The sequence below is a fragment of the Anabas testudineus genome, chromosome 3, assembly GCF_900324465.2.
Source record: "Anabas testudineus chromosome 3, fAnaTes1.2, whole genome shotgun sequence".
NCBI classification, from domain to species: Eukaryota; Metazoa; Chordata; class Actinopteri; order Anabantiformes; family Anabantidae; genus Anabas; species Anabas testudineus.
The window spans coordinates 13727986-13748614 of NC_046612.1; the positions used below are offsets into that span (position 1 = coordinate 13727986).

Below are 20629 nucleotides of genomic sequence, written 5' to 3' on the forward strand. Positions count from 1 at the left end.
TTGGTGGTAATATAAAAAGTACGGATTTTGTAGTCAGTGGGGTGAAACAAACAAAACCACAATGATCATGTGAAACCCTGCATCCTTCATACCTCCAACACACACTGGAATTAAATCACCACTTCCAACAAATCCACGGGCCAATAAAGATAAACATTACACATACTTTGGTTATTATAGGGAGCCACCCATTGAAAATGTCTCTACTACATAAATGGAGACATCAGAATCTGACAGACCTTTACAGTTTTTTCCATCTGCTGTAATTTCAAATCCTGCATTGCAGACACAGTGGAAGCTGCCCTCGGTGTTCACACAGCGGCCATTGTTGCAGATACGACCATTGGCCACACATTCATCCAGATCTGGCAGAAACAAAGGGCACAGTAAACACATACATCCTCTTAAATTATGAGTGTATGCATATGTGTGTGTATGTGTGTGTGTGACCTCGGCACTCTGTCCTGGTTGCAGTTGACTGGAATCCAACAGGACATTGGCAGATGTAAGACCCTGGGGTGTTCAAACATTCTCCATGTGCACATGGGTTTCCCTCACATTCATCCTTATCTGAACAGCAAACACAAGGCTCAAAAAGTGTCTTCAAATTCAAATAGTTTAAACTTAATATTAAGAAAACTTGATCCACACTTACCGATGCACTCCCCTCTGCCATCCAGCCTGAAACCCATGTTGCATTCACATCGATATCCAATGACTGGCATTGGGATGCACCTGCCGTTCAGGCAGAGGTTACGGTAGGCCTGGCACACGTTGGTGACATTCTGGGCTTGGACATCTAATAAAAACATTTCAATGAACATGACAATAAATCATAAAATGATATAATGACAAATCCACTGGAATACCTTTGTTCAGTACCAAGTACCTTTAATACACATGCTGTAAAGTAGAACAACAGGTTAAATTATCTTCTTCTTTTTAAGCTTTACATTTAACATCACTGAACTGCAAATGTGAGAATATTTTCTTTCACACAAAAAGCCAAATGGTACAAGCTGTACTGCATCAGTGTAAAATATGGGTCTTAACCTAGTTAAAGTTTTCCATCGTTAACATGTAGTTTATTAGCTAGAGGGTGTGGGTTGTTGTCGCTCAAAAGACAGAGTATTGCAACACTCACTGAGTCAGAGCAGAAAGTTTGAGTTACACGCTCTTATGGCACAGGACATTTTAGAGTGTGAACCAAGTAGAAAGTAGAAGCATACCAGGTAAATATGGTCTTGGAAATGGAAATGGTTGTGCAGGGGTTTGCCCTGGAGTTTGTCCTGGGATTTGTCCTGGAATTTGTCCTGGGATTTGTCCTGGGATTTGTCCTGGGATTTGTCCTGGGATTTGTCCTGGGATTTGTCCTGGAGTCTGACCCGGTCCACTGCCTGGAAACCGGATGGGAGGTTGACCAGGATAAGGAACTGGGTAGATGCTGGGTGGGTCAGGGACCCCTGGGACACGAGCAGGTATTGGCAGTCCACCATTCCCATCAGGTAGGAAGCACAGAGTCTTATACTCATCTAAAATGAGCCCATTAAAAACAACAGAGCGTTAGCTTTGTATCTAAAGCTGAGACAAGCCATGTGATGGAGAGTGACCCAACCTGTTCCACGAAAGGGGCAGATTTGTGGATGGGACGATCCATCAGACCAGCAACGCCCACTGTCACAGCAGCACTGCATTTTGGTCAACAGCTGCGAGTTTTCGTTGGCGCAACGGTCATTCAGCAGGCTAGCATAACATAACCCACCACGAGCATCTGGGAGACAGCACAGCATGGAGTCAGTTAAACCATCACTGCTTCGGATTTCCCATCATTTCCCATCAGTCCTCAGTTCATATAATGTATTGTGTCAACACACAGCTCATCCAGCGTATTTCAATTGGACAAAATGTGAAGCAAGCGTCAAATTAGTTGGACAAAAACTACTCGAGCCCTAAAGGAGCTGGAGCTGTTAATGTTAGAGTTTTGTTGTGTGGGAAACAGACTAAAATGTTTGGTGCAGTAGTTTTCTGGAGACTCAGACATTCCTTCCTCACAAACATCCTCTCCTGGGGGTAACGTGAGTGAGTGTGTGTTTGTGTGTGTGTGTGCAGTCCATCCAATGGACTATTCTGGCCCAAAATCCTCTCTAGTCTGTTTTGAGTCAAACTAAACTAAACCTGCAAGCTTCGCAGACTTTTCTGGCGATCGTGTGTGTATGTATATGTATGTAGTGTGTATATACACACTGTTACCAGCCTCCAGGAACACACACACTTCACTGTTTATGCAAACTGAACTGAAAGATGCACACTTCAAACCTCACAACCATGACGTAAAATACAAAGTCACCTGAGCACAAGAAGAGTTCACATTACTTCTTTCATCACGTCTCCTCCTCAGTTTTAAAAACTACTTCCATTAAACTAGCTCAGTATTGTGGAATTAAAGACTTGTGGCTCCTGGCCTACATCGTACCGGCTACAATACTGGACAGATTTGAGCTTTTTCTGCCTTCAGTGGCAGCGAGAACCCAAATTGGGGAAAACACCAGATAATAAGGCCATTTTTTTTTTCATGTCTGGGTAATGGTGAACCAAAGCAAATAAGGCTGTCCATTATCCTTGGGAGAGGTGTAACACATGTGTGACAAAGCACTCACCTATACACCTGGATCCATCCAAAGAGGTGTGATACCCCTGTGGACACTTGCAGAAAAAGCTGCCAACAGTATTTGAACATTCACCAATACCACAGAGACCTACGATGTTTGAACACTCATCCAGATCTAAACAGGAGGAGAGAAGAGGAGAGAAGAGGAGAGGAGAGGAGAGGAGAGGAGAGGAGAGGAGAGGAGAGGAGAGGAGAGGAGAGGAAATGACAAAAATGATCACGTATGTCTTGCTTCCTGTTTGCTCAATTTTGCTAAACACATCGTGGTAATCCTAAGTGCTAATAAAGGCTATTACGTTGAAAATGAACTGGAAATGTAAACAGTTTCAAGAGTGACTAGAGCACATGTTGGCAATCACAATGGAAATAAAGCACTGACATGGGATATTAAATCCAGGGGCCTCTGAAGCTGCTCTTCTGTTAGCACCGTTAACCACCAAAAGTGTGTTAAGAAACACATTGTAGAATCATTTGAAAATGTCTTTTACACAGACCAGAAGTTTTCCGGCAATTATTTCTGGGCGTAAAATATCACATATTTTATTCTGCAAATGAGTGCCACAAACCCCTGCTCAGTGACTTGGTCTGGAAATTGTCTTATTCATGTCTTAATGAGCCAATATCTTACACAGGATAATTGCTCTTTAATTGTGGAAATATAGAAGTGATGCAGAGAAAGGAATGTTATTATTAAAGACTTTCAGACATTCAGAAATAAAAAAAATCTTTAGTCTCCCAATGGCCACAGTTATAAAGAAAAGATTGATCAGCTGAGAGATAAAAGGCCTACATGTGGACAGAATCCTCACCGACTTTCTCCTGATTTTAATCCTGTATTGCCATACCTGTGTGAGAAGCTATATTAAAAGACTAATTAACTTTCTCTGAACAGTGGCCACTGTGGCTACAAGAGACAGTAATTCACATAAGTGACACAGAGTTAAAATACCAGACCAAGGCAAGTTTATAGCAGCAACACCTGTGAGTGTATGAATACTTATAAATTTCATTTGTAAAAAAAAAAAAAAAAAAGAAGCTGTCTTTTAGAAAGTGTTTAATCTGTATTTAACACACATATGGACAAAAACAAATTAAATCTGCTTTTCTTTCAAGCTTCAAAAGTGTTTCTAGAGAATTACTGAGAGAAGGCTGAGTGCTACTTTGGTTTAATTAAACTTATTTCAAGGGAAGGGCAAAGTGGCTTATGTGTGGTCTTTCCCACAACGTAATAATCAGAATACCACAAGTGAGATGACGTTTACCACATCTAGACGGATGTGGCTTTTAATTCTACTTCATATTGTTAATAGGGAACTTTTAAAGTATTTTTTTTAGTCTACTCTTTCATTCAAGCTAAGACTGAATTTCGGAAATGTCAGTTTTAATATGACGGCTGCTAGCTTTATTCTTACCTTCACATTTTTGTGAGACCTCGTTGAACTTGTGCCCAGCAGGGCATTTACATTCAAAAGATCCTACTGTGTTAATACAGTTTCCTCCCTGACAGATGCCGGGTATGGCCTGGCACTCATCCACATCTGTACAAAAAGAGAATACAATAACTACACGTTCTAACACAAACAGACACATTAATTTCTTTGATGCACAAAACCACAAATAAAAGACCAATGGATAGAAAAGCAGAGCAAGGAGTCAAGTCAACATAACTAACTCACAAATGTGTGCAGGCCTGGATGTGTAGGTATTAAAATTGCGGTTGTTTTCTTGCCCTGACTCCCCTACAATCACATGAGTGACAAGGGCAAAACGAAAGAGACAGAGGAATGTCTCCTGCAGAAGGAAGTGAAACTGAGGCCAAGTTGGCCAAGGAAGAGATAGCGGGGCGTGGGGGGGTGGGGAGGTTTGGGGGACGTGCAGAAAGACAGGTCTACAGTCAAATAAAAGGTTATAGTTGTGATCATGTACAATAACTAAAGTATATAAAGATTCACTAGCAAAGAGCGGACACTATCATTAGTGTGGTGGTCTAAAGCACTGGATTTCTCCTTATCCAGCTACTTCTGGGGAAAAAAACTAAACCTGTGGCATTAAAAGTTACACTGATGAACAAATTAGACAGATTAAAATGCAGGTATTAGGTTGAAAATCTCCATGACGCTGAGTACTTCATGTTCCTCTGGGTCTTGGTTCAGGTCTGCCTCCCCTGCAGAGGTTCTGGTGTTGTTGGGTCTGGAGCAGGCAGGCAGAGGGCCATCTCATAAGAAATGAGCCCTCCCATGTGGCACCACCACTGACCCGTGTTACTGACTCTGACAGTCCCACCACAGCGGGTGTCTGTGGGCATTCCATACACATGTGGGAGGCACTGCCACCCGCCCCAATTTAACCCAATTAGAACTAATCCTCTGGAGAGGGAATGGTGGGTAAAGATGAAGGGATGACAGAAGAAAGGTGTTGAAGGCAGACAAGGAGAGAGACGGGGTTAAAACGGGCAGAGAAGATGGAAGCAGCAGAGAGAGAAAGAAAGAGACAAAAACAGAAAAAGAAACAGAGACACGCTGAGGAACAGACTTTACCTTGGCACGCCCCGGTGCGGTGGTTTGGTATGAACCCTCTTCGGCAGGGGTGAGGCTGGGCTGGACACATCTCACACGGGTGACCCCATGCCCGTCCCACTGTGGCGCAGCACAAAGTCTTTGTGCACACTATGCCTGTGAGCTGACCTTGACACATCTGGTTATTCACCGAGGCAAAGCACGGCCCAGTTCGGTAATCTGCAGAAGCAAAAGCAGGAGTTTGCTTTTGTGAAAACTCAACCATGATTCTTAATTTCCAGAACACAAACACACAATGGAAAACAACATTGTTAAGTAGCCAAGTGTTTAGACCGAAAAAAAAAACAAACTATTAGCCGAAGTAGTAAACTTACATTGTATGTGATAAAAATGCTGCAGAGTGGACAATAACACAGTCGATAAAGAATAAGTTGTCTTTTCCTGGCATTTTCATCTGGCTCTCAGGTGTATTGTTGTGAATGTGAGGTAGGGAGGGACTGTGGAAAACCTTTTGCAGTTGTGTGGGTGGATGTGGAGACTAATAGACACTAGCAATAGCAGGAAAGAACCTCCAGACTCCGAAAATCATTGTGATGCACATAGTTCTCTTTAGTTACATGTGTTGTGTTTAAAGGAAAATAGCACATTTACCATATTATGAGAAATCGCTTTCTTGTAATAAATGATGCAAGAAATAGGTCATCATCCCTAAGAACCGCAGAGGCTGACTGACACGGGATGGCTATGGAACATAAAAGGTGATTTCCACACAAGCTACAGCAGTCTCGAATTAAAACTAGCTTGTAATAAATATGAGCTCAAGAGTGTGAAGAAAGTCCCTCCGTCAAGATTTTCTCCTCCCCATCAAACTGGTTTAAACCTCATTCCCTTGATCCCACTGCTTGCATGCATCTATCCCTTAACTTCAACTTCTCTCCAAACACCACTCCTTAGTTGCAAACGCCCCATGGATTTAACAGAAATCACTGAATCTTGTCACGTGAAGGATTGGAAGATGGGGAAACAGATAGGGGCAGAGGGAGAGAGAGAGAGAGAGGAGAAAACTCATCCCTCCCAAAAGATTCTGGCCGAGATCCAAAGGCAAAAATCATTTCCACATTTTGTGGCAGACAACAGACAGCAAGAGGAAAGAGGGAGACCAGTTCCAACAGCACAGTCGTTTAAAACAAATGAGACATTGTGCGTTTCCCATGTGGGACGGGCCCAGCCCAGACCCGTCACGTGCACCACAGCCTCCACGGTCTCTCTGCCTCTGGCACCAGCGCCGTGCGAAACAGAACTGGGTCATCTTTCCTTCTCATTCGCACTCCCTCCTACTCAGGCTCTACTGGAGTCTGAATGCTTTTGATTCTTAGTCTACTTCTCCTTCTACCAGAGGTGGACTATAACTAAGAACACTTACTGAAGTACCAGGACCTGTCTGAGGGGAAATACTGTATTTCTAAAGCCACAGGACTGATTTGAGAGTTATTAGAATTTCAATACTAAACTTAAATTATATGACGCAGTACAACAAGTCTGACATAGCTGGACTGGCTAGATCCATTAAATCTATTAATGATTGATGTTAAAATAAAACTGACTGCATAATTCTTCAATCGCTTTAAAACAATATTCAACTCTGACACAAGAGCCCCAACCACTTGCTAGGTATCTCCTGAATCTACGTAAAGCCTACATTACTGCAGAAGAATACCCAAAAAAGCAAAAGAATACACCAAATATAGGAACAGCAATTACAGGAGCTAAAGAATTGTACATGGCGCCAATATAGGCTGCTGAGTACAGCAGACTGTAAAGCACTCAAGTTTCTTTTTTCATCAGATTAAGGTTTTTATGTTCTTTCTGTGGCACTACCACACGTAATCCATTTAAGATCTGCTGCTAGTGGAGGGACAGAAACACTTAAAACACAAACATCTGAGCATGGAATAAGGCAAACGCACACACACACACACACACACACACACACACACACAGCACTTAAACAGTCAGCTGAGACAAAAAGGGAGAGGTGGACAGCTGTAGGGTGAAAATTGTGTCATTTCATTCGTCATCTTACTGTCTCTCTGTGAACTGCATACAACTGGGGGATCCACCCATGTCCTGTACATCTGGGAGCAATCGCACGTGTTCACACACAAATGCACTCAAATACACAAACACACACAAACACACACACACGCACACAAAATCTCAGCCAGTGTCCCAACCCCTCATATGCAGTCTAGCCAGAGATGATCTCAAAACAGAGCAACACTTCCAAATTTGTTGTCCTTGTTTTTGCTTCGCTGCTCTACTTTTGGAAGCACGTTTGCATTTCCTCAGTAAAGATCCATCTTAATACGAGAGCCGATTTGTTATGATTGTCATTAGCAAGCAATTTCATGTCTGTGCAGTTACTTTTGGAACACAATAGAAATGTTGGCTTCCTCAATGACCAGCGGGTTTTTGCACAACAACAGGCTCAGTGTGAACAGGAGGGAAGTCCGCCGGGAAGTGGGTCAAAAGAGTTTCCTGGATTAACTCCAAAATGTTTGTACATTCGCATACAAAAATCTGTCCACCTTTTTCCATATTCACATTTCCTCAGTGTTCCCCTTGCAGATGGTGCTCACGACATCCTTACATGCCTTAAGCGATATGTAATTTGTGCGCATACATCCATGCATGCATATGTCAGTGTGTGTTTCCATTCCCCATGTGTTACAGGGTCTTATATCTAGGTGTGGCCTTCCCTCTTGGCCCGTGAGCAGATTTCTCCATCCAAACAGGACATAAACACACTCAGTTCTTTATCTAATGAGGTTTGCACTGGACTAGAAGAGTTTGATAAGGGAAAGACAAAGGCATCAAGAGACAAAAGAGCCCCTCGGCAACTTCGCCGTCAACTCACGCGTATCTTTCAGACAAATCTTTCACCACCATCCCAAATGGCATCATATCAAAAGCTCGAGTTTATTGCTCCGATGCTAAATGACTGCAGCAAGAGCAAAGAGCTCTGTGTGTAATCAGCAGTGGTGTGTCTGGATCTCACCAATCCCACATTCCAACCTAAATCACATTTGTACCCAACAAATATAGCAAGCTTCCTTTTCACTGCAGTCAGCTGTGCCTGGTGGTGGGACCACTGGTCAGCAGATCGCCAGTCACTTTGGCAGCAAACAGCTCAAATTCCCATAGCTCTGAAGAAGTCACTTGTGCATGTTGATAGCATCAATATCTTTTCCCCATCAAGCAGAACTTCACAGCAATCCTGATTACAGCGACTTCTCCCCCCCCCCCGGTGAGCTCTGTTGTTTGTGGAAAACCTCACGTTAATGTGATGAGATCAAGCAGTAATAGGACACTGCATTATAAACAGTGTTAAGTTGTGCATGTGAGCGTGGATGTGTGTACACGTGTACATGTGCATGTGTTTGTGTGAGAGCACAATGGCTTTTCCTCAGGAGGTGATGGATCCAAGCCAAGAAAATTCCAGTGAAAGTAATTTAACCCTAAGCATCACTGTATGTAATCCCATTTGGTGTTACCAAGATGTATTAATAATGTAGAGCTCATAAAAGTGACATTTGTGAATAATGTCCTATAGTCTAACACAAAACCTTCAAACAACATGTGACAAAAACAAATGAGGTATTAAACCATTAGCCTAAAACCCAGTGATTGCTCAGCTGCACCTTTAGGAATCTGGAACCAGAGAAAATGCAGCCTCTCTGGTAAATAAATGATCTAAATGATTAATGAATTGACAAATTCTACATGTCAGTGTATAATATACCATAGAAAGATAAACACACAATGATACAAATGGATTCCTCGCCTCACTTCAGCACAATACACGGCATTCAGAGAGATGGAAGTTGTTCTCCAAGCAGTTGTTCCCAGATACACACACAACAAAAACCATGCCTGTTTCACTCAGAGAAAGAAACCATGACACGCAGCAAACATGAAGCAGCAGACTGTGAGTGGTCAGTTTGCATTCTTGTCACCTTACCCAGGAAATCACAGTTTTAAAACCCAATGCGGTCAAATTCTTTCACCGCATATAATTTCTTTATCAGAAATCCCTCACGAGACAAAAAACCAGCAGAGATTTTCTGTCAAAAGTATGAAGGCTGAAAAGAAAAACACCTCTACACCACTTCTACACAAACCCTTTGACCATGCTTCCATGGGAAAGAGTGGAAAACCATATCACAACATGTAGAAGTGTGTTTTAGCAGATGAGGCGTAGAACTAACCCACCAGGCAAGCTGATAGTGTCTTATTAGTCGGGGCTTTAAAGTAAACATAAGAGTAAACCAGAGGACAACTCCTCACCCAAACCCGACTGGCAAGCCTCTGAAGCATGGCTTTGTCAAAAAGGAAGTTACTAATTAGGAGATCTGTTTCTAAATCCAAATATTTGCTTTACAAGGTCTCCCCTTTCACCTTTACAGGTCATCACTGCATACACACACACATTTCACTCACCGACACGGCCTCGGTTTGCATGTGCTTGTATAGTTTGGAGCCTTTGCTCACATGTGCCAGAGAGCAACCACAGGAGGTTGGGAGGTCTTCAGTTCACAAACAGAGCACATTTAGAAAGACATTACATTCCCCACAGCATTGTTCGAGAGCAGATGTGGAAAATAATGGTCATTTCTGAGCTTAGCTTCACATGCAAATGTTCCCTAACAAACCACATTCCTGGAGCCGGTGGCATGACTAAGCAGGAATGGGCTTCGGTCATAAAAAACAACCGCCATTCAACATCAAGTCACGTTTTCCCAAATACAGCACATGTGGCTTTGAAAACAACTTCAGCAGTAGTGAGTAGTGAATGTGGAGCAGAGACGCACTGTGATGTAAGATGAGTGAGATGAGCGCGGAGATGAGCGTTCGTTACCTCGCTCGCACTGGGCGCCGGTGAAGCCGTAGGTGCACACGCATCTGTTGGGAGCCACACACCTTCCTCCGTTAAGACAGCCATTTTCACAAACCGCTGAGAAAAAGAGAGAAGCAAAAAAAAAAAAAACAATGACACAACGCTAATATGATGATAACGCATTGTTCTGAAGCTGGTGACACAGTAACGTCCCTAAAAAGAAGTCAGAGGAGCCAGAAACAAGCAGCCACTGAGTGGCTTCGTAAGGGTGATTCTTACGTTGACCACAGTGGTTTCCGACGTAGCCTTTCTGACACAGGCAGTTGTCCTCAGCACACGTTCCTCCATTCATACACCGAATATTACAGTGCTGGACTGTGGACAAAATGATACCAACACACACATATAAGGACGTGCACACGGTGCAGCCAAAGACAAACAGCAGATTATATTAGAACATAAGCAAATTGAACTCTCAACCATGTTACTTGAAAGTCATGCTCAGATATAATTTCCTGGAAATTTATGGCGTGCAAACAGATGAGCTACAAGAGAGCAACGTGGAGGAGATGTTGACTATGGAAGTCTTCCAAAACACACACACACCCAATTGACTCACACACACACACACACACACACACACCCCCTGAGATTGACCGCTATTTGCAAGAACACGATTGCAAAATATATCACTTCTTTCAAGGGATGTTTTCAGAAGGTTCTTTAGTTTAGTATCTCATATTTTTGCAAGATGATATTTGGTATTTGTTACTCGCGGTGAGAAAAAAAAAAAGGATCCAAGCAACTCGTGTCCACACAAAAGTGATCTGAATACAAATTCTGAACCAATGACAAACAGTTATCTTTTTATCCAACATAGGAAAAAATGTGACAAAACTGTTTATTTCTGTGTTTCATCATTTGTCTCTGCTTGTCATCATTGTTATTGAATGGTGACTTGGTTTTCTTTCTGATTACAGTGCCTTTATTGAGGAAAGACCAGGGTCATAAACTCTTCCTTTCCACATGTGCTCCTATTTACATACATCTTGTTATCTATCCTCTTATCTATGTTCATCTGTTGGCTAAGTACCAGTTGATTCCCCACATGCACACTGGATAATAAAACACATGAGGCTGATAATAGCAGCTTCAGCTTCAGGAGAGTTGATTATGTGTCATGGTGTAAAGGGGAGGTGCTGAACGACCTGACTTTGATCCACAGGATGGGGCAATCTGGCCATTGGGACAGGTGCACATGTTGGGCCTGGAACAGAATCCATCTCCACATGAACTCCGGCAGATTGCTGCAAAGACGAACACCGCATACAGTCAAACAACATAAAAAGTCAAATGCAAGATAACGTACTCGCCCAGCGCTCCCTTTATGGGCCCGGGCTGGTCTTGATTGTGCGTGGGAGAAAAGTCAAGTTATGTATCTGTTGCTTGTCAGCCTGTCTGCTCCAGGTTTTGAATTTCAGGTTAGAATTTCATTTGGTGCAACTTGGTCCATGTTGCAACCCCACATACGCTCATCTAAACCTTCCATCAAAACTCAAACAGACCACAGTCCAATTGTGGCCAAATCATCCTTTTAACCTTCATCGTGGTTAAGTTAAAGAAGGCCAGTTGGAAACGGTGCCAAACTATTTTCTTCTGTGAGTTCTGTTGCCCTAAATGTGTACCAATGTGTCTGCAGTTGGTGCTGGTTGTTTCCACTCAGCCATCGCAGTCTTTCCCACAGACTGTTGCTGGCATGGTCCCCTGCCCCAAGTCCCATCAGGTAGAGTCCAGCCACTGACCCCTACTCCCTGAACCCCACCGCTAAACAATGTCATTAGAGTAGCGACAGGCATCTTGCCAGCCGACCAGCCAGTCTGCAATCACACAACTCTGCAGCCTCTAAGACCTTCCTGTCTACCGAGTGAGGGAGGGGGAGTACAGTGAAAGAGAAAAAAACACTGACAGAATACCAGAGTAAATGGACCAAAAGTAATGACCGCTTCTGCTTGTTTTAAGTCATGTTGGCAGTTCATCACCACCATCATTACTATATCCCACTGCTAATGTAATATTACTGGGTGACCAAACATCTTTAAACAATTCAATTGAAATATATGGTTTGTACCTGAGTAAAGTCCCATAAGTGGGTCCCATTAATTAAACTTACTTTTATTAGACTAACTGAACAATTGAAAGAGGCAAATTAAACAATGAATGATGCATTGTATTTCTTTACTTCTTTACTTTGACAATGACATTCTGCAAATCAACAAATATTCAAGTCTCCATGGAGCAGTGTAGGAATAGTGACGGTGATACTCACGAACAATGCACTGGTTTCCTCCAGTGAGAGTCTTCCAGCCTGGGCAGCAGTAAGCATTGTTCCTCGAGCCACACACATTTGGTCTGTGGAAGTTGAAAGCATCAGAAAGTCAATAATCCGTGTCATGTCCATGTACTGTACTGCTAACAAGTGTGTTTTTGATCCCCTGTGCAGAAACCTTCATGAGATGCAACAGGAATGATGGTACATTGTTCAGTGACACCTCAGTATGACTATTCTGAAGATTGCCTGAGCCAGTTGTCTGGAAAATGGATCAAAATTCACATGCTTCATGTCAGGACCCTGTCCAAATACTGAAATTATGTTTTCACCTTGCTGCACAAAACAGTACATGCAACAGCACTACACATCATTGACGATGCAACTGGTCCCCAAGCTCTTTTGCTCATGAGCTCACATTATGGAGCGAAGCCTACTTATGACTCCCTATCATACTGTAGGTGTCATAAATGAATCAATCAAAAAGCTATTGCTCCTTATTTCCCCAAAAAGTATTTGACCAGAAAAAAAAGGCTAGATGACTGATTACATGATTACATGTTATTATTGTGGCTTGAGATAATTCTGTTATGATTTGATCTGCAGTTAACTAGTGACCCCTTCCATTTACCTTGTGACCCACTGTGATCACTGCTCACTGCTGCTCTGCAGTTTGCAATGCTGAAGATTTTTTTTTAAATTGGCCTTTCCCAATAAAAAATAAGAAAATGTCATGCTGCAGAAAATATTTTGACAAGCTGAAAAAAGAAATAGAACTGAATGCCATCCTGCCACCTACAGGCATAACCTAGTGGACCTGTATTGGCTCCCGAAGTGGTCAATGTGGTGTATATACTACAGTATACACTGTAAGTCCAAACACATCCATGAAGTGAATAATGAAGCGACTGGATGACTGAAACTTTCTTCTATTGGCTAAGTCAGCATGACACAGTATGCTGCCCGTATGCACTTCCTGCCTCTGCTCCCAGATGTTCTTATAAATTAACTTAAAGCGTGTCAAATAAAAGTGCCCGTGGAGAATCCTCGTTGCCTACTGTGTGACCTTCATCAGCTGTTTTCTGTCATCACTACACGCAGACATTCTTTGGTTTTATTTTATTTCTTGCTTTGCTTCTATCTTTCCTCTCTCTCTCTCACTCTCTCTCTTTCTCTCTCTTCCAGACACACACAATCTCTCCAGCAGTGACCCACTGTGTACAGCTGTAGATGTGATTTATCCCAACTCGGGTGTGGTGTTTTTGGCCAGAATGAGTATTAGGTTGCTAGTCTCTCTCTCTCCCTCTCTCTCTCTCTCTCTCTCTCTGCCATAGCTGTAGCAGAGAGAGAGAGAGAGAGAGGGAGGGAGGACCAATGGCCTCCTTTGTTTGGATGTAATTTATTATTGCAGTCAGCAGGAATGCAATATTCTTGCCAGTATTTAATTACTAAACGTTGCTCCAAACTTCCCATCACAGACTCATGAATGTCCCTCATGAGTCTCAGTTTGCCTTAAAACAGAGACAAGTGTTTTCTGACCTTCAGTTATCATGAAGAACCAGTAAGTTGTACATGACAAGAACAGACACCTGCTCCAAGGCAAAAAAAACTAAACAAACCAAAAACACATAGAAAGTTTAATTCAAGGTTGGGGAACTAACATACAACTGAGAAGGGTGTAATAGGGCACATTACCCTCTGAGGACGTCCGATCCTCCCCTCCTCTTGGCCCTGTTGGCTCTGGAGTCGGTCGGCTTGGTCACCAGCTCGGTGTCCCTGACGTCCTCCACCTCTGCAGCGTCCCCAAGCTCTGCGCACAGGGACAGCAAGGCCACCAGAGCCACGGCCAACTGCAGCAGCCGTCCACCACGCTTACTGTCCAGCATATCCACGCTCAGCTGCGCAACTCCAGCGCTCAGTAGAATAAAAATCACCTGAATTATTTTTGGCAGCCCCGTTGACCTCCAGACCAGTCTGGAGTCAAAGCTGCAAAACAACAGAAAATTAAAAAAAAAAAGGGAAAGTGCAGAAGATGCTGCTGCGCACGAAAGAAAAGCAACTCTGGGCTGGTGTAGTCTGAGTTTGACAACTAAAAGTAAGAAATCATTCAGCTCAGAGTCACAAAAGTTTGCAGGTTAGAAATGATCATGAAGAAAATTGCGCACGGGTGCGTCTCCTACCTTGTCTCCCGACCAGGAGATTCGCCTCAGACTCAGCAGAGCACTTCACGTTTACTTGCAGGTATTGCTGAATAAACGTTTAGAAGAAAACTAAACTGCGGAGTGGAAGGAAAAGTCACTCAAACCTTTCGCTGATCTGCTATAAATAAGTGCGCATTGTAACAGCTGGACTTTGCCCGTGCGCATCCACTTATGTGTTGATTTTGCACAGATTGGGTTGGAGGAGCTGATGCATTCCAGAGGATGAGAATGGCAAAACTCACTGCGTCTCTTCCTCACAGCACAGCCTTTTCCTCATCTCTCTCTGCCCCACTCAACTTTCTCCAAAACTTTTTTTTTTCTTTCCTCTCCTGCTCTCGCGATAGAAAAAGCTTGAGTGCAAAAAAAAAAAAAAAAAAAAAAAAAAAAAAACGCACAAAGTTTAACTCTGAACCTTGAGTCTGAACTTTTTCACTTTTACTGTAATATTGTAGTAAATCATAGAAGAAAATGGTGATGATCTATAAATTATTATTACAACTTTTAAACAAATAAACCTTTCCACTTTCCACCTTTAATGTGGAAGAGAACATTTAGAAAGAGTGTTTGATTTGTATTTGTAAGAAGTGACTCACACAACATCAGATGTTTCCTGGTGAACTGAACATAAAAAGGCTTTATTCCTCTTCATTTATTTTTTTCCCCTACAAATATTTACACTGCACACACTGTATGTTTTGAGGAATTTTGTCCAGTGCAGTGATATTTTTCACACACACTGATTCATGTCTGCAGCCACACCCAGCAAATATAGAGTCGACCCGGCCTCTCTCAAGTAGGCTATCACTTTAAAACCAAGAGAAATGTCCTGACACTAGGTTTCCACCATCACCTTTTTCTGTGTGGCGTTTTTGTCTTTAAGTTTTATCCATATTCTCCTCTCACACATGTCTGAACGCAGCCTCAAGCTACTCTTATTCATACATTATGGACTGAGTTTTAGATACTTCGGATCTAGACGATAGCTATGTGAAATATGATTTTTACATTTTACCAGTGTAACAGTGAGAGAAAAGCCAGAATTGTCATTTTATGTTGACCTCACTCATGCAATCCATTTCTTTCCCCTCTATCACCTCGCCTATGTTGCTCCAACAGACATCTTGACTTAATGCAGCTTCTCATCTGGTGTGCATATATACATATATGTATAATTCAACTTCCACAGCTTTTCCTTTCCATCCTTTAACACTCAGGTTGAGGCATGCACCTCCACTAGCCTTACTGACATCTCCAGTTGGATGTCTGCCCACCACCTCAAACTTAGTCTCAACAATACTGCACTGCTTTTTCCCCTGGAAAGTCCTGCCCTCTGCGAGGCCTCTCCATCACTGCTGACAGCACCACGTTTACTCCTGAAGAGGCTGCCAAGAGTCTTTGTCTGCTTCAAGACAGCCAACTGTCAGGCAGCACCCAGAGTGCAACCACAGTGCAATCCTACAGGTTTGCTCTTAATAACCTCCAACTGATTCCACATATTCTCATAAATGTCCTTGCGAAGGTTCTTTATTTTTACTTTAGTCATGTCCTGTTTGGGCTGCTGCAGCTCTCGTGAGCCCCAAAATACACTCTGCGAACCCCCAAACACTTTACCAAGATGTTGGATACCACCCCCTCTTCACTTTCATAAGTCTCTCTGTGTTACTCCCTCAGTAAACTCCCTTCTCTGCCTGCCTATGACCTTTTGTATTTAATCTTAAATTCTGATGGTTTCATAAAACTATTAAATTTGCTTCCATGCCTAGATGTCATGGTCCAGATTTTTTTTTTTCTCTATCTTGCTGCAGCCTCTCCAAGTCGTCACTCATCTCTCTGTTAGGGCTGTATAAAGCAAACATAATCCGAAGTCTTGACTTTTTTTTGTTTTGTCAGTAGTTAAGAGCCAAACGTTAATGTGTCTTCTGTCATCAGTTTATTTTTAGCATGAAAAAATAACCGAATGCATGTATTACCACATCTATTCATTACTTATATCCATCCATCCATTTTCATACCATTTATCTTGTGCTGGAGCCAATCCGAGCTGTCACAGGGCAAGAGACAGGTTACACCTCAGACAGGTCCCCAGTCCATCAAAAGACTCACACAGAGAGACATACAAGCATTCACATGTACTCCAGTGGGCAACTTAGTGTCACCAGTTGGCACAACTGGACGTCTTTGGATTGTGGGAAGAACACGCAAACTCCACACAGCTGGCCAGCTGGTTTAAACCAGCTACATGACCTTGTAGTTGAGGGGGCGGTTTTGCTAACCACCCTACAACCACGCTGCTATGCCTCATTCCTTACTGTCCAAAAAATGACATATAGCTCGAGCTGCCCTCACCTGTGTTATTCATATATTCATGTTGCCAAGTCATTCATTTAGAAACTATGTATGTGCAAAATAATTCACCTCAAAACCTCTGCTGTGGATTTACCGCTGTTTTAGTTTGTCACAGGCAGCTGCCTTGACCCTCCATCATCACACCGTACATAGAGCCGGGCACCAAGATTTACTTTCAGCTTTAAAAACGTCCTCTTTCATCATGTACTTCGTAACCAAGGCAAGACAGGAATTCATTAACAGAGCTACTGGGAAAAGCACTTTTCTTCCCACAGTTTCTCAGATTTTTATTGACTCAAGCCCACGACAGCCTGGTTTGGAGTAATAGTTACAGTAATATCATCTTCTCCTCTTTACTTAATATTTCTCCTCTCTGCTACTCATCCAGAATTATCTGTAAAAAAACAATTAATTCTCTTTTTCTCCTCAACGTCGTTATTATTATCTTGTCTCCGAAGCAGTATTCAAGACTGTTTGGCCAAAATCCCTCCACACTCTGTAATTATTGAAGTGATAAAGTAATGGGAGTACTGGTAATTACGTTTTGCGAGATAAGAACGAATACACGAACTGAAATTTATCTTTTTGTTGGACTTGTAAGATAAGAACATCAATTACTGTAAATGGTATAAGTAGCGAGGGATGTTGGCAGAAGGACGACACAAAGGGTGGAAGGTCTGGAGTTGAGGAATGAGACATTCTGGAGGAGAGACTGAGGGCAGAAGTGACCACTGCTGATTGAACTGGCTTATTTTGACAGCTAGACGGCCTCTCCCTGGTCGTCTTGAAGTCTAGATTCTCTTTCTGCGCGTAGCTGAGATGAACGTTTGACACAACCATGACCTGGGTGTGAGGAGCTGAGATGAAGGTTCAATAATATGTGAAAAAGAACATTAATTTACTCTATTGCTGAAAGTTTAAAGGCGTACCCACAAGAGTGTTGACTTGTTTAAGCCATGCAAAAATGAAACTCATCCTATTGCTGATTTAAAGATTAAACAAGACAATCAGTCACCACATGCGCAACATTGCTCGAGTGGTGGCAGTGATGTCAGAGCCCGGTGCACTGCACGACTGTTTCCTCAGAGGCTTCAAGTCTCGGTTCTCGTAACGTAATGTGGGAGGAAGCTGATGCCAAGCGCTGTGGAGTTGCCCTCTGCTCCTCCTCGACACGGAGGAGGTGTCATTTACTGTAAGACGCCACCTCTCCACCCTCATCTTTCCCCCCACCCACCTCTGCTCCTCACCCCATCCTTTCCTCGGTCAATCTCCTGCCTCTTAGTAGCTGAGCGTGGGTTTCATTTTAGGGAATGTTTACTCCTCTGGCCTGAAATGGCTGAACTGAAATGTTTGAAACAGCAACACTGAAACAAGGGTTAGAGAAACATCTTGTAGAGCGGGCTCTAATACACAACACTAATACTAATACAAACAACACATCCCGACTGATAATTGAATTGTTTATTGCTTTAAAATTCACCCTGACAGAAGCTAATTATTCTCCAGTTGAATATCTTTCATCAACTAATTTTCATGTGTTTAATGTATCCCAAGGCAGCGTTGGCTAGATTAGATTAAGATTGTCTCTCGCTGTGCTGTGACCAATAACTGTAGCGAGACTTTCTCACACTGTGTGTTGCTGTTGGCTCCAGCAGCTACGGTTCATTTCCTTTTGTCTTCTGCAGCACAACGGCTGCCAATATTCATGTGAAATATTTCAAGAAAATGAGCTGCAGCAAGAAATGAGTCTCCTCATCTCTCCCCTCCTCTCTCTCGTGCTTTTTCACACACATTTTTTCTCCACACGTGTGTGCAATGTACGCGTGTGCAGGGTTCCTTGTGATGCCGGAGTTCAACATTTGCTTTCACGGGGATAAAGTAGTGGTGGGATTCTATCAACTGTTCACACATACGACCTCCTTCACCAGTGCTCTACAGTGCACTGCTGCCGATGAAAATCAAACCTAACCACAAAATGACTCAGAGGAATCTCTTTTCATCTCCAAATGGATCATTTTCCTGGTGTGTACCTAGGCGCTGCATGAACTCATTTCCCTTATAATCTGGTTTTGTCCAGAAGAACCGAGTAGAATTTTTAGGGTCATAAAAAGTTGTTATCGGTCCCTTTCATGGTGAGGATGCCTTTTTTAAGAAACAGCTATGAGGAGGAGTAGAGAGGAAATAAAAGGTTGACAGCGTGAGTTATCTCTGCGTGTCCTGGGAGCAGAGTTTAATAGCTGTGTTATCCTGGATGTTCTCTGCCATCACTCCTGATTGATAAAACAGGACAGGACACTGCATTAGCACAACCCCCCCCCCGCCATGAGTGGAGAAGTAGTGAGAAGGTCCTTGGCCCTTTGTATCCCGGATCTTTAGTGTAATCCCTATCAAGAGCTTGCAATTAAGAATGGAATAAGCACTCTAAATAAACACGTGGTGTTGTGCTCATATGATGTCTGGCTGTTCAGGGAGTTTCATACACATAGGATCTAAAAAATAGGCTCTCGTCCACATTCTTGTCAAGAGTTAGATGAAAAGATCAATATCGTTCCCATGTCTTTCAGTTCAGTATGAAGCTGCAGCCAGCGGTTGGTTGGCTTAGCTGAGCTGAAAGGTTGGAAAAAGGAGAAACCGTCATCCTGGCTCTGCCTTAACCGTCCGAACGCCACTAAACGATTAACACCGACTAACACATTATACTGTGTTTGTCTAACAAAAATGCAAAAAACCTAAAAGCTGTGTTCTTCGGCTCTTCCTGACCGGGCACGGTGACTGCCTGGAGTCTCAGCTGATTGTCTGGCAACCTCACAACAAAACAAACAAGATGCACATGTAAAATTATCAAAATGAAACTATTTAATCGTTTTCCTCACAGTCACTGAGTTCATGTTCTTACATTTACTTCCCAAGATAGTGAGAGTAGACTGTGACTCACAGAACTGACATTTTACACAGGGTATTTCTCTTTTGCCTTGTCTCAAGTCTCATAAAGAACAATCACTGGGCTTATGTTCCTTCACAGTAGAGAGATATGCTTGCGGTGAGCATGTGGTTTGCAGTAGTGATGCTTGGCTAAACGTGAATTCACTATCAAGAGTGTCCTCAGTGCAGTTCTGCATGGTGACCTTTGCTGCATGTTACAGCCCCCCCTCTGCCCTTTTCTTATCTGCATCTCTACTGTCCACTTTGCAATAGAGGTGAAATGAGGAAATATAGCTGTAGACTGGTTTTTACGCTTTACAAATAATCAGGCTTGTTATTTCCCTCCTTTTAAACTAAGCATGACTATAACTTCAACAGACATATGTGACAGTGGTATTGATCTTCTCATCTAATTCTCAGCACAAAAGCCAGCAATTAAGTTGCAGCCTACCTTTTATAGTTTACAATACAAAAGTGCTAATAATACATGATGCTTATTAAACTGAAGCTGCAGTTGTAATACGTTAGGAGGTTATTAGTCCACATTCTGTGTCTGACAACACACACGTTTACCCAGGGTCTGTCCCCTGTATAACATTTTGGCTTGAGCCATCCATCCCGGCTGGTCTAGCTGTCCACTTATCTCCCCACCACATGTGATTTACGCAGACACAGTGCCCCCACCACCACCACCATGCAAATCTGACCATCTTAGGGATGGAAAACATTCCCTCTCGAGTTTTCCCACCAGGG

The 20629-nt window shown here is 42.8% G+C and overlaps 1 protein-coding gene across 1 annotated transcript in view; it reads right to left on the reverse strand.

Moving 5' to 3' along the window:
* Positions 1-14880, reverse strand: part of fbn1 (fibrillin 1) — a 48088-nt gene extending 33208 nt beyond the window's left edge. The window contains exons 1-14 of the mRNA XM_026379029.1: positions 14588-14880; positions 14103-14393; positions 12408-12490; positions 11290-11388; positions 10361-10456; positions 10103-10198; positions 5206-5403; positions 4081-4206; positions 2658-2783; positions 1616-1771; positions 1230-1532; positions 656-799; positions 451-570; positions 240-365 (exon numbers count right to left, since the gene is read on the reverse strand). Coding sequence (XP_026234814.1) covers positions 240-365; positions 451-570; positions 656-799; positions 1230-1532; positions 1616-1771; positions 2658-2783; positions 4081-4206; positions 5206-5403; positions 10103-10198; positions 10361-10456; positions 11290-11388; positions 12408-12490; positions 14103-14293 — 1864 coding nt within the window. The 5' untranslated portion in view covers positions 14294-14393; positions 14588-14880. The remainder of the gene's footprint in view (positions 1-239; positions 366-450; positions 571-655; positions 800-1229; positions 1533-1615; positions 1772-2657; positions 2784-4080; positions 4207-5205; positions 5404-10102; positions 10199-10360; positions 10457-11289; positions 11389-12407; positions 12491-14102; positions 14394-14587) is intronic.
* Between the last annotated feature and the right edge of the window lie 5749 nt (positions 14881-20629).